The following is an 11,275-nucleotide window of genomic DNA, read 5'->3' as shown; positions in this document are numbered from 1 at the left end:
AGCTCCTCTTTGACCTCCGGCACCACAATGGCTGGCAAAAGCTACGGCTACTACCGGCTCCTCATCTTTGCTGCCATGTACGTTGGCTACACCCTGTACTACTTCAACAGGAAAACGTTCTCGTTTGTGATGCCCTCAATCATGGAGGAGATAGAGCTCGATAAAGATGACTTGGGTAAGAGCTTCCATTTGGGAGGGAATGTTTGGGGGACGTTTTTCCTCTTGGGGTCTTTGCGGAAGTCCTTTTTAGAGCTGCAAGATGTCCCTTTGCTCTCACCTTGAAAACAAACCTTCTCTGTGCCGAGGCTCTCCTTTCCAGTGCAGGAGCTGCTTGACAAGGGTCGCTTGTTCTTGCTTCTCTTTCTCTTTGGCAAGGAGCCAGCGCCCTGGCGGCCAGTGCCCCTGTTCCAGAGGGCCCCGCGAGAATATTTGCCGTTCTCTTACTTTCCCAATAAGAGCAGCCATCTGTCATTTATAGCTCCTGCCTTTGGGCCATGCTTTGGCGGGATAACCCCACCTCCACCTTTTCATTGCTCAGCATGTCCACTACGGATCCTGGGAAGGACTCTCCCATTCAGATGTGGCTCCGTGCAGCGGCCTTTGCTTCTCGGCTTCTTGCTAGCATTAGGGGATTCGTGCGCAAGTGGGCAATGGCTCTGCTGGGCTGCTGTAACCACTGCCCTGCTTGGGGTGGAGAACTGGCATGGATTTTCCTGGCAGGGTTTGGGCAGTAGCTGAAGAGGGGGATGAGCGTGGGTGTAAAGCTGGCCCTTTTCGGATGCAGGTCTGATCACCAGCAGCCAGTCGGCAGCTTACGCCGTTAGCAAATTCATCAGCGGAGTCCTTTCCGACCAGATGAGCGCCCGCTGGCTCTTCTCCTCCGGCCTTCTGCTCGTGGGCGCCGTCAACGTGGTCTTCTCCTGGAGCTCAACGGTGCCCATCTTCGCGGGGCTGTGGTTCCTCAATGGGCTAGCCCAGGGCCTTGGGTGGCCCCCCTGTGGGAAGGTGCTCCGCAAGGTAAGGCGGCCGAGGGAATTCCTGCCGCTGGAATCCTTTCACAGGCATGACTGAAGTCTGGCAGCAGCTGCAGCTGTTCTGCCCAGCTCTGCACAAAGGGGAACAGTTTGGCCCCTTGCTGCTTTGGAACGTGTGGCTTTCAGGTTCACAGCGCTGCTCTGGAGCAGAGGCAAGGCCCGCTACTCTTCTGCTACTTTGGACTGATGAGAGGCTCTTGCTGGGTCTTGAATTGGCAGCGGTGGTGCCAGCTACAAACCGCAAGCCAGCCGTCTCACGTTCCATTCTGAGATATTCTTGGGAGGCTGGGACAACCCCCGCCCCCACAGTAGCCTGCCAAGGCCGGCTGAAGAAAGTATCAAATGGTGCTGAGCAAGCAGACCTTGTGATGTGATTCAGGTGCCCCAACCAGCGAGGCTTGGGTGGGGATAGGCAGCAGGAGAAGGGGGGTGCTGCTCCCGCCTGCTAAGCATTTGTGGGTTGAAGTGTCCCTGAGAACACCCCGCCCTCTCGTTCTTGTTAGGATTTAGATAGATGGGTTTTTTAAATTACAAAGACTCCTGAATTTAAGAAAGCCAGCTTATAACTAAGCAGCATTGCATCCGGCAGGCTGTCTCACAGGGAAGATTCGTCTGAAGGTGTTCATTGTTGGGAGAATTTTTCAAGTTCTCTCCCTTGAGCTCTTTTATTTTTTTGGTCTTCTCTGCCTGCTACTTAGAGTCTCTCCGCCTTCTACTTACCAGAGCAGGAGCTAGAGAGTTTGATAGGAAAAGATAGATCTTGCACACTAAACACTCTTAAAACAGTACACCAAACGTATAAAGTAAATCATGCAGCTTTATTATACTTACAAGGAAATATAAAGCAAAGAGAGAAAGCAATACTTAACTGAATATATATATGACAGCACGCACACTGACAGACAGACAGTCAGAGATCTCTGAGGTCGTTCCAAGGAAGAGACAGAAATGGGTCTCTCTCTTAGAAGGACGACTGGCTGGGCTCTTTGAAAGCCTTTTATAGGTTGAACTGTGTGAGAGAGGTCTCAAATGGCCCCCTCCTGCCAAATTAGTCAGGAGATGAGTTTTCACAAATCATGGCTATAAGTTGTTTGGGAATATTTTGTTTCATAATAAGTTTGCCACGTCCAGGTCTCTGACAGCCATCCGTTCATCCGTTACCCTGTGTTCATAAACAATTTCCTCACTGCGTAAGCAGGCACTTTGCTGCCCATCTACGTGACCTTGTTACCCCTGAACATAATTTCTAGGCACCTTAACGTTCTTTGGTTGGTTAACTCTTAGTAATGCAATTTCCTATGGCCTCTAGGTCAGGAGCCTGGTTTTGGAGCTAAGGTCCTTTAGAGGCTTCATGTGGCTGTTTAAACTACAGGTTATAGTATTAAGATATAGAAGGTACAGAGAGTGGTTCTTCTTAAGCCAAATTATAAATATTCCCGCCATATTCATGACAGCTTAATGGAACTTCTTTCGATTTGCACAGAAGCTGTTCCCAAACCGACTGCTGTCTCATTCATGGGGCAGGTCTGTAGGTAGCCCCTTGGCTGTCTGCAGCGAAGAGTGAGTGAGGTCCATGGCAGAGCCGGGGCCTTTTTTCTGACCTGGCTCACATTTGCTCCCATCCTGAGAATGATGTTTCAAGGAAACCGGGTTGCCTCTCGGAAGGGAAGGAGGCTCCTAGTGTCTTCAGCACGCTGCTAAGATCTTGATTCTCAGCACTGACTCTTGATCTTTTTCTCTTCTGTACAGTGGTTTGAACCCTCCCAGTTTGGGACCTGGTGGGCAGTCCTCTCCACCAGCATGAACCTGGCCGGAGGGCTGGGCCCCATTGTGGCTGCTCTGATGGCGCTGAGCTACGACTGGCGCACAACCCTGGCTCTCTCTGGCTCGGTGTGTGTGGTCGCCTCCTTTGTATGCCTTCTTCTAATTAAGAATGAGCCCTCAGATGTGGGGCTGCCCAACATTGAGCTGGGGCCCAAGAAAGGGAAAAAGGGTGAGTGCGCAGAGAACAACGATTGCCCATAAGAAGTCCCACAGCAGAGTTGTGTGGCAGGGACCCATCTCCCTTGCGCTGAGCAGACAAGCAGGCGGCCGCGATCCCCGCAAGGGGTGGGGAGTCTGCCAGTATGTGGGTTTGTTTCTCTGTCTGCAACTCTTGTGAGCAGGGCAAGGAATGGCTTGCGTTGAGGCCGGGCTGCATGCAGAGAGCACGTAGCCGGCAACGGGTGTTTGGGCCGGGGGGTGGGCTTGCAGGGCTCTTGTGAGCAGCCTCTCCCTTGCAGGCCCCTCATCAGATGCCAGCACCCTGGCCGAGCTGCTGCTCTCCCCATACCTCTGGGTCCTGTCGACTGGCTACCTGGTTGTCTTTGGTGTGAAGACGTGCTGCACGGACTGGGGGCAACTGTTTCTCATCCAGGAGAGAGGGCAGTCGACGCTTGTGGGTACGGAGTCTCAGCTGGGCATAATTAGAGGCCGTCCAATGCCTCATGAGGTTTTAATGCTTTTGACAATACAGTCTGGGAAGCTGGGCATGGAAGCACGGGGTGGGGGGGAACCAGGCTCGTTTCACCCCTACCCTCGCCTCCAACACCTCAGCACTTAACCGCTGATTGCATCCCGAAGCCGTTTCTGGCACCAGTTAAGGACTTACTGGGGCAGAGACTGGGTGTGTGAGTCTTGTGGGTTTAGGGCCAGGGGCACTTTACACACACACACCCTGCTGCATTCAGCAAGGGAGCCGACCCTGTGAGGAGCTGCACCCTCCCCCCGCCTGTCATGCAGTGGATGTCCTCTCACTGGCAAATTATTCCCTTGACCCTGTAGGAAGCTCATACATGAGTGCCTTGGAAGTCGGGGGCCTGATGGGCAGCGTTGCAGCTGGCTATCTTTCAGACCGAGCTGTGGCCCGGGTAAGCCATCTGGCACCCCCTTCCTGCCCCCACCTTATGTTGTACAGCAGAGGGCAGGCTGGCAAGGGCCGTTTCCAGGTGACCAGTCGACGAGGCTGCGGCAAGGAAGAGGGGGAAGACATAAGCAGCCCTGGGGCTTGGGCGGTGGGTGCCTGCCCCCAGGCTCAGGGGGTATCACTCCAGACCTGGCAGGGATGGTGGCTCTCTGCCACGAGTGGAGCTCACCCTGGGTGTGTGTTGCAGGTGGGCCTGTCGCAGTACGGGAACCCTCGGCACGCACTTCTCCTCTCCATGATGGCAGGCATGTCTGCTTCCATGTACCTCTTCCGGGTCACGGTCACAAGCAGCTCTCCCCAGGTAATCTGCATGTAAGCCTTTTGTTGCCCTATGCTGAAGCTCAGGCTAGAGGAGGAAGCACAAAGCCAGCAGGAGGGAGGAGGACAAGGATTTATGGCACCCACAAGAAAGGGTGCCAGGTCTTTGGGAGCGCTGGAGCTCCCCTGGCTGCTTCCCACCCAACATGTGTACCTCTTGAGGGCTGCTCTGAGGGGCCTGTGGGATTGAGGGGCTGGGAGCTTTCCCTTCTCTTCTGGGTGCCTTGCAACCTCAGCTCACTTGGGCAATGTTCGTCATTTTTTCACACAACGCATAGTTAAATTGTGGAACTCCCTGCCCCAGGATAGGGTGATGGCTGCCAACTTGGAGGGCTTTAAGAGGGGAGTGGACATATTCATGGAGGAGGGGTATTCATGGCTGTTAGTTAGAATGGATATTAGTCATGCTGCATACCTATTCTCTCTAGTATCAGAGGAGCATGCCTATTATTTTGGGTGCGGTGGAACACAGGCAGGATGGTGCACTCGTCTTGTTAGTGGCTTCCTAGAGGCACCTGGTTGGCTACTGTGTGAACAGACTGCTGGACTTGATGGGCCTTGGTCTGATCCAGCAGGGCCTTTCTTATGTTCTTATGATGTATGGCCTCTCTGGCCCGAGAGCAGAACATTCCAGGGAGAATTCCCAGACAGCCTTACTCCAAGGCCTTGAAAGCAGGAGGAACCCTCAGGTGAAGCCTTGGGAAGGAGCTGGCAGGTGGAGGCCTGGTGGGGGGGGGGGATTTCTCTCTGCCCCTTGTTCATTGTTGCCTTCTTTTATCTCCCAGGAAACGAGCTCTTGGATTCTCGCCTTCCACCCTCTTGCTATCCTTGTGGGCTTAACAGAACACGAGGTCTTTATCTGGCCTGGCTCTCTTTTTTCTCTGGGCTTTTCTGTCTTCTCTGCTGCATGGTTCTGTGGGGTTTTGCATGAAGTCCAAAGTGAAGGACCCCCCTCTCCTGCATGCAGCCCACTACTTCCCAGCTGTGGTCTGTCGCATGCATTCCATAAACAGCGGTCCAAGGCACTGAGGGTCTGTGTGTGCGGGGGGTGGGGGTAGTAGTCCTTTGATTACTCTTATGGGCACCATGAGTTAGAGGAGTTATCCGACTAAAGGTATTCTAGAATCTGTATTACAGTCACAGTTACTAGGATGCTACACTAAGGCTTGCTCTAAAGTAGCACAGTTCATCATTCAGTGGTGTAGCTTTTCCGTGTGGTGGTGTTTACCACTAATCTAAGTAACGAACTTGGTTAACAAGCAGCCTTGCCTTCCACCAGAACAGCAAAAGGGCTTGTTGATGTGCTGCAAAGGGAATCTGGGGGGGGGGGTGGAGGTTAGGCAGGCATCCTGTCACCCATGCGCCTGACTTCCTTTCTCCTTGTGTTTTTCAGTTGTGGATCCTGATATTAGGAGCTATCTTTGGATTTTGTTCTTATGGACCAATTGCATTGTTTGGCGTTATAGCCAATGAAAGTGCTCCGTCCAACCTGTGTGGAACGTCTCATGCCATTGTTGCGCTAATGGCCAACGGTGAGTGGAGCCCCGCCTCCCCCTTAAACCCGGAGCCCCTGCCCGGCCTCCTCTCACGCTGCCCTCTGCTTTTCAGTGGGAGGCTTCCTGGCCGGACTGCCCTTCAGCACTATCGCCAAGCACTACAGCTGGGGAACGGCCTTCTGGGTAGCGGAAATGACATGCTCTGCCAGCACAGTGGCCTTTTTCTTCCTGAGGAACATCCGCACGAAGATGGGCCGTGTGCCAAAGAAGGTGGACTGAAGCCCAAGAGTGATGCAGCCATGGAGGATGTCCCCGCTTCCTCCACGGGGCAGAGGCAGAACTCAGCTTTGGTACCGCGGGCCTCGGCCATTTTCTGAAAGACTTAGCAGAGCCCCACTACGCCCGTGTGGCTTGCATCATTCATCCTAGGTGGCCCCGATTAACCCACCCTGGCCAAGCCAAGGTGTGGCAGCTGTCAGCAGTCCAGAACCAGCCCCCCACCCCCCGGCTGCCTTCTTCATTTTCACTACAGGAATGGTGGTGAGCAGAACTGCACCCTGCCTCACCTGCCAGGTTTGTCTTGTGTACGAGCAAAGGGGAAGGATGGATTGGCTTGCTGTGAAGCTGCCTCGTTTTCCAAAGCAATATGTCTGTCTTCTAAGACTGTCTGCGTGCTTCAGAGAAATGCAGTCGAGCTAAGGGTGGGATTGCCACAAATGTCTAGGATGGTATGAAGGCTACACCTGCCAGCTATTTGCAAGCTGTGCAGTGTTAGAAGCAAAGCTGCTAGTCGGTCTCTCCTCCTCCCCTGGCCCTGACTATCTGTCTCCTTGGTAATGAATCAATGCGGCATTGAGCAGTTTTGCAGCAGCTCTCAGGAGTGGGTCTAGCAATGAGATGGTTCCAAATCAGTTCACTGTAATGAAGTATCCACTGACAAATAAACAATGCAACAGAAGTCTGCAGTCCTCCCTTCCAAAAGCTCAGCACTCCACCAGCCCAAGGTTGGGTTAAGCTCTATGACTCCCATGTTGGCTTTGCCAGGTTACAGCTGAGCCTTAGCACCAGCTCACAATTCACACTTCTGTCTGGAATGCTTTATTTACACAAGCCTGCAGCTATAAGGAGAAGTATACACCATAACAGCCACACACGCACACATATATATATATATATATACACACACACATATACAAGCCAGCCCTAGGAAATGATTTAGCTAAGCTTGCAGCTTCCTCTAGACCTGCCCATTCTCATCAGTGGTGATCTTAGCTGCAAATCCAGTGTGAAGAGCCAGGAAGACAACTTGCCAGGAAACCTTTCTGGCCCAGTCAGGCAGGAAAGAATCCAACAGGAGGTTGCAACAGGCGAAATCCGTCCTATAGGCCTGGTCCAAATGGTCCTGCTTTCTCCGCTACTTCCAGTGCTAGTTTCAGGTGTTGATCAAAGAGTTCGCATCTGAAATGTTAAAGGGGTCAAAGGCAGAAATTCTGCACCAGCTCACAATCTGAGTTCTTGTCTGGAACACTTTATTGACATAAGGCTGCAGATCTAAAGAGATGCACACCCACACACAATGATGGCTGTGTAGGTAGATACACAATTCAACCCCAGAAAATGTTGTAGCCTAGCTCTGCTACCCTTAGTCCTAACTCCGGTTTCCCACTCCATTCTCTTACCAGGAACTTTTAATGGAAGCACAGTGCTTGGGCTGCAGCAATGTGCCAGCATATGGTTGCGCTTAATATTATTTAGGCAGGAAGAGCTATTACTCACAGAACCTCCATAGTCCCGTCAGTGAAAAAGACTCATTTTGGTGCAAAGAGAACAAAACTTAAATTATGTTGTTCAAGACAAGTACCCGACAATTGCGCACCCACACACACTTGTAGGTTATGCCTGAAGGAAAAATGAGCAGGGCTGGAGTTCAGAAATGCAGAAGATATCTGGCCACTATAGGTCTGACCTTTCTAATGGGAGTAGGTGGGGGCAAGACAGGATTGGTATGGCTCCATACAGGTGTGAGAATAAGAAATCAATACCTGATTGGCATCTCCAAGGAATAGAAAGGGTTCTTGAGAGCGAAGTCTGAATAAATCTCATAGATCTTGCGCAAAAGGGAGTCTATCCCTGACTGCCGTGGGTCGGCAAGAACCACAAATTTGATCCCTAAGAGAAGGAAGGAGACAGGCAGCACCGGAACAGATGCAGCTATAGGGAGGTGCAGGCCAGTGCTGGCGCAGAGGCTCCCCCACCCCAGCCGGCTGCGAAATGGAGCCCCCAGGGGGGCTTGGTGGTCCGCAGGCTCCACCCCCCCCCCCCGGGCAGCCTACCTGTCAGGGTCTGGAAGCAGTGCAGCTTGAAGGTGTCGGTCTCCAGCATCTCGATGCCGGAGCTGCCGGGCTCGGGGGACAGCTGCGAGCCGATGGCGAACAACCTGCGCGCAGAAGCCGCCCGTCAGCCCCGCCGCAGCCGCCAGCCCCCTCCGCCCCCAACCCCCCCCCCCCGCGCGCCCCCCGACTCACGAGTGGAACATGGAGGCCAGCATGAGCTTCTCGTTGGAGGAGAGCCGCGGGCGGCCGAAGCGGATGTTGACGGGGAAGTTGGCCGGGCTGCTCAGGTACTCCAGCACGTCGCGCCCGTCGGCCGTCAGGCGCCCGTTGACCTCCAGGCCGTTGATGGCCAGCACCGCGTGGCCCACTGCGAAAGCACAGCCCGTCAGCGCGGCCGCGACCCCCCCCGGCAGCCCCCCCCCCGGCCGGCCCCCCCGGCCCTCACCGCGGACGCCGTCGCGCTGCCCGAAGGCCACGAGGACGCGCTCGTCGTGCGGGCGCAGCACCAGCTCCAGCGGGAAGCCGAAGGTCTTCTCGCTCTCGGCCCGCGGCGCGTAGTGGTCCAGCTGGTAGATCAGCCCGCCGGCCTTGTTCACCACGTACACGCTGAAGATGGCCATCGCGGGCTCCCGTAGCGCCGCCCCACCCCGCGCCGGAAGAGAGGGGCAGACAGAGCGCCGCCGCAGGGGGCGGGGCCGGAAGCGCTCCTCCGCCACGGGGTCTCCTGGCCCGGCCCGCGCGCCTCCTTCCTTTCCAGCCGGAAGCCGCCAGGCCGAGCAGCCGCAGCAGCCGCCGCCGCCGCTATGGTAGGTAGGCCGGCCGCGTGGCGTGGCGTGGCCGGGCCGCGGGGTGGGGGAGGGGGAGACCCGCCGCCGCCGCCGCCGCCCCCCCCAGCCCCATTTCACCCCTCTCTCTCCGCCGCCGCTGCAGCCTCCCAAGGACGACAAGAAGAAGAAGGACGCGGGCAAGTCGGCCAAGAAGGACAAGGACCCCGTCAACAAGTCCGGCGGCAAAGCCAAGAAGAAGGTGAGGCGCCGCTCCCCTCCCTGACCCTCCCCCCGGGGGGGGCTCTCGGGAATCCGCGGGGCCGCCCCTCCCCGCTCCCCCGCGCCGGGCCCGGCGCCCCTCCCCAGGGGACGAGCCTTCGCTCAGCCGCGTGTTTCCCCCTCCGCGAGCAGAAGTGGTCGAAGGGGAAAGTGAGAGACAAGCTCAACAACCTCGTCCTCTTCGACAAAGCCACGTACGACAAGCTGTGCAAGGAGGTGCCCAACTACAAGCTCATCACGCCCGCCGTGGTCTCCGAGAGGCTCAAGATCCGAGGCTCGCTGGCCAGAGCGGCGCTCCAGGAGCTCCTCAGTAAAGGTAGGCGCGGAGGGGGGGTGGAGGCTGCCCCCCCAGGGGACCCTTGGCATCTCGTTGGGTCTGCTGCTAACGGTGTTAATAAAAGGGTCAAGGCCCGAAGAGAAGCTTTGCCCTCCAGGAAGGCAGGTCAAAGCCCACGTGAAAGAGTGGCTACTTCCCTGTGCTGTAATCTCACAGGCTGTGCAAAACCTACCACCACCCCGGTTTGTGAGGCTGGTAGGATACAGAGTGGTGTCAAATCATTTCAGAAACACTGTTTGGGGTGGGGCATCTTTCACTACATTTTGGGGAGTAGTTATACCCCCACCCTCCGCAAGTGGCTAGTTGGAACAGGACTGGCCAGATGTGCATTCTAGACCCAACTCTCTGGCTGACATTGGGACAATAATTCTTATGATCGTTGTTAAAATGAAATAGAGGAGGAAGGATCTAGATAAACAGTTCTGAGTTTATTGGAGAAAGAATAAAATGATGAATGCAAGTTCATTAGAATAGTAGATAGAAAATTGGCAACATTTTCTAGTGGAGGTGATGAAAGTTCAAAAAGCCCAAAGTTTGTAATTTCTACTTTTGGAATTTACTGGCCTATGTTTTTATCTTAATGACTGCATATTTTATGTACCTTTGTAACAATTGTAATATTACTTATGCCATTAAAGGTTTTTCAAGTTTCAAGTAGATAATCATGAAGTGTGCTAGAAGGCAAAAAAATAGGTATCTTGTATACTGAAAAAAGGGAGGGTGAAGGCACAGCTGGACTTGTGAAGTATAATTTGTAGTTGGGGCAGAATTAGAATGGAGATGAGCAGTGAATTTTTTCTGCTAAAAATGACAGGTAAAGGGGACAAAGAGTGAAAATGGAGGCAGGGAAAAATACTGGATGTTTCTTACAGACTGGGTGAGGTTAGAATTGGAAATAAATGCAAATTCAACTTAAAATACTGAGGTGAATGTTTTGGGTCTTGCACAATTAAAGTTCTTCACCCCCTATGTTGAAAGAGGCACAAAGGCCAAGACTGCCAGGGGGCACCGATTGGTCTTCCTTCATCATCTGCAAGTCACAGACATGCCACATTTTCCTCCTGAACATCAGCCACTTGTGAAAGGGTCTCTTGCAGTAGAAGCATCGGCTGCTACTTCAGCTGTCTTGTTCTCACTCTGCGGTGGAATCTGTAAAAATCCAGCAGTGGTAATTTGGGCTCAGCAACCATCCTGATGCTACTACGCCTTCACAGGAAGGATTGGCCAACAGCCTCTGCCCCACAACCCTGGTGGTAAGATGCTGGTACTTCCTCTGCACCCAGCAATGTGCTCTGTAAGGTGATGACCTTTTTCAGAAATGTGTTTGCAAGTACTGCCAATAGGCAGTTTTTTCAAACTAGTTTAGTACATTAAAAAAAAACCTCTAGAATGCAAATGGACTTTTTGTCCTCCAAGCTGAATGGTGCCATTCTTCTGCTGACAGGTCTAATCAAGCTTGTGTCCAAGCACAGAGCCCAGGTGATCTATACCCGCAACACCAAGGGAGGTGATGCTCCAGCCGCTGGAGAGGATGCCTGAGAAGGTGAGATGCTTTGGTGTGCCTGGATTCTTGCTTGCCTGGTTGGGATTCTGACAAAGCAGAGCAAAAATTTCTCATGGTAATTTTTAAATCACTCGAACCATTTCAATGGAAGCCATTATGTGGAACAATAAACCAGGTGAACTAAGGTTGCTTTTCACTTCCAAATGTACTTTCGTACTAGGATTAAATGGCACTTCCATGAC

At 53.6% G+C, this 11,275-nt stretch overlaps 2 protein-coding genes across 4 annotated transcripts; one reads left to right on the top strand and one right to left on the bottom strand.

Moving 5' to 3' along the window:
* The first annotated feature begins 27 nt into the window (after positions 1 to 27).
* On the top strand, positions 28 to 11,092 carry LOC130487057 (40S ribosomal protein S25-like). Of its 3 annotated transcripts, XM_056860433.1 has the most exons (9): positions 28 to 175; positions 785 to 1,017; positions 2,784 to 3,027; positions 3,317 to 3,475; positions 3,858 to 3,943; positions 4,187 to 4,300; positions 5,103 to 5,168; positions 5,711 to 5,849; positions 5,926 to 6,116. In XM_056860433.1, the coding sequence occupies exons 1-9, from the start codon at positions 28 to 30 to the stop codon at positions 6,090 to 6,092; spliced, it is 1,356 nt and encodes a 451-aa protein (XP_056716411.1). In that variant the 3' UTR covers positions 6,093 to 6,116. The 3 variants fall into 3 exon arrangements, with proteins under 3 accessions (XP_056716411.1, XP_056716412.1, XP_056716413.1); XM_056860434.1 differs by lacking the exon at positions 5,103 to 5,168; XM_056860435.1 differs by lacking the exons at positions 2,784 to 3,027; positions 3,317 to 3,475; positions 3,858 to 3,943; ... (2 more) ...; positions 5,711 to 5,849; positions 5,926 to 6,116 and adding exons at positions 9,077 to 9,172; positions 9,325 to 9,508; positions 10,974 to 11,092 and having other exon boundaries at positions 47 to 175; positions 785 to 909.
* On the bottom strand, positions 7,139 to 8,776 carry TRAPPC4 (trafficking protein particle complex subunit 4). The gene is made up of 5 exons (XM_056860444.1): positions 8,592 to 8,776; positions 8,339 to 8,513; positions 8,147 to 8,250; positions 7,856 to 7,982; positions 7,139 to 7,271 (listed from the first exon to the last, which is right to left on the bottom strand). The coding sequence occupies exons 1-5, from the start codon at positions 8,764 to 8,766 to the stop codon at positions 7,193 to 7,195; spliced, it is 660 nt and encodes a 219-aa protein (XP_056716422.1). The 5' UTR covers positions 8,767 to 8,776; the 3' UTR covers positions 7,139 to 7,192.
* Positions 11,093 to 11,275: the final 183 nt, after the last annotated feature.

Source organism: Euleptes europaea, chromosome 14, assembly GCF_029931775.1.
Source record: "Euleptes europaea isolate rEulEur1 chromosome 14, rEulEur1.hap1, whole genome shotgun sequence".
NCBI classification, from domain to species: Eukaryota; Metazoa; Chordata; class Lepidosauria; order Squamata; family Sphaerodactylidae; genus Euleptes; species Euleptes europaea.
This window is presented reverse-complemented; position numbering and strand designations above follow the sequence as displayed.

Bases quoted from the DNA above. Each gene is read 5' to 3' on its own strand.
- LOC130487057 (XM_056860433.1), top strand. From the start codon at position 28: ATGGCTGGCAAAAGCTACGGCTACTACCGGCTCCTCATCTTTGCTGCC. The intron at 3,944-4,186 runs GTAAGCCATCTG...TGTGTGTTGCAG, and splicing joins CAGACCGAGCTGTGGCCCGG to GTGGGCCTGTCGCAGTACGG. The intron at 5,169-5,710 runs GTCTTTATCTGG...TGTGTTTTTCAG, and splicing joins TGGGCTTAACAGAACACGAG to TTGTGGATCCTGATATTAGG.
- TRAPPC4 (XM_056860444.1), bottom strand. From the start codon at position 8,766: ATGGCCATCTTCAGCGTGTACGTGGTGAACAAGGCCGGCGGGCTGATC. The intron at 8,514-8,591 runs GTGAGGGCCGGG...GTGCTTTCGCAG, and splicing joins GCAGCGCGACGGCGTCCGCG to TGGGCCACGCGGTGCTGGCC. The intron at 8,251-8,338 runs GTGAGTCGGGGG...TTCTGCGCGCAG, and splicing joins CTGGCCTCCATGTTCCACTC to GTTGTTCGCCATCGGCTCGC.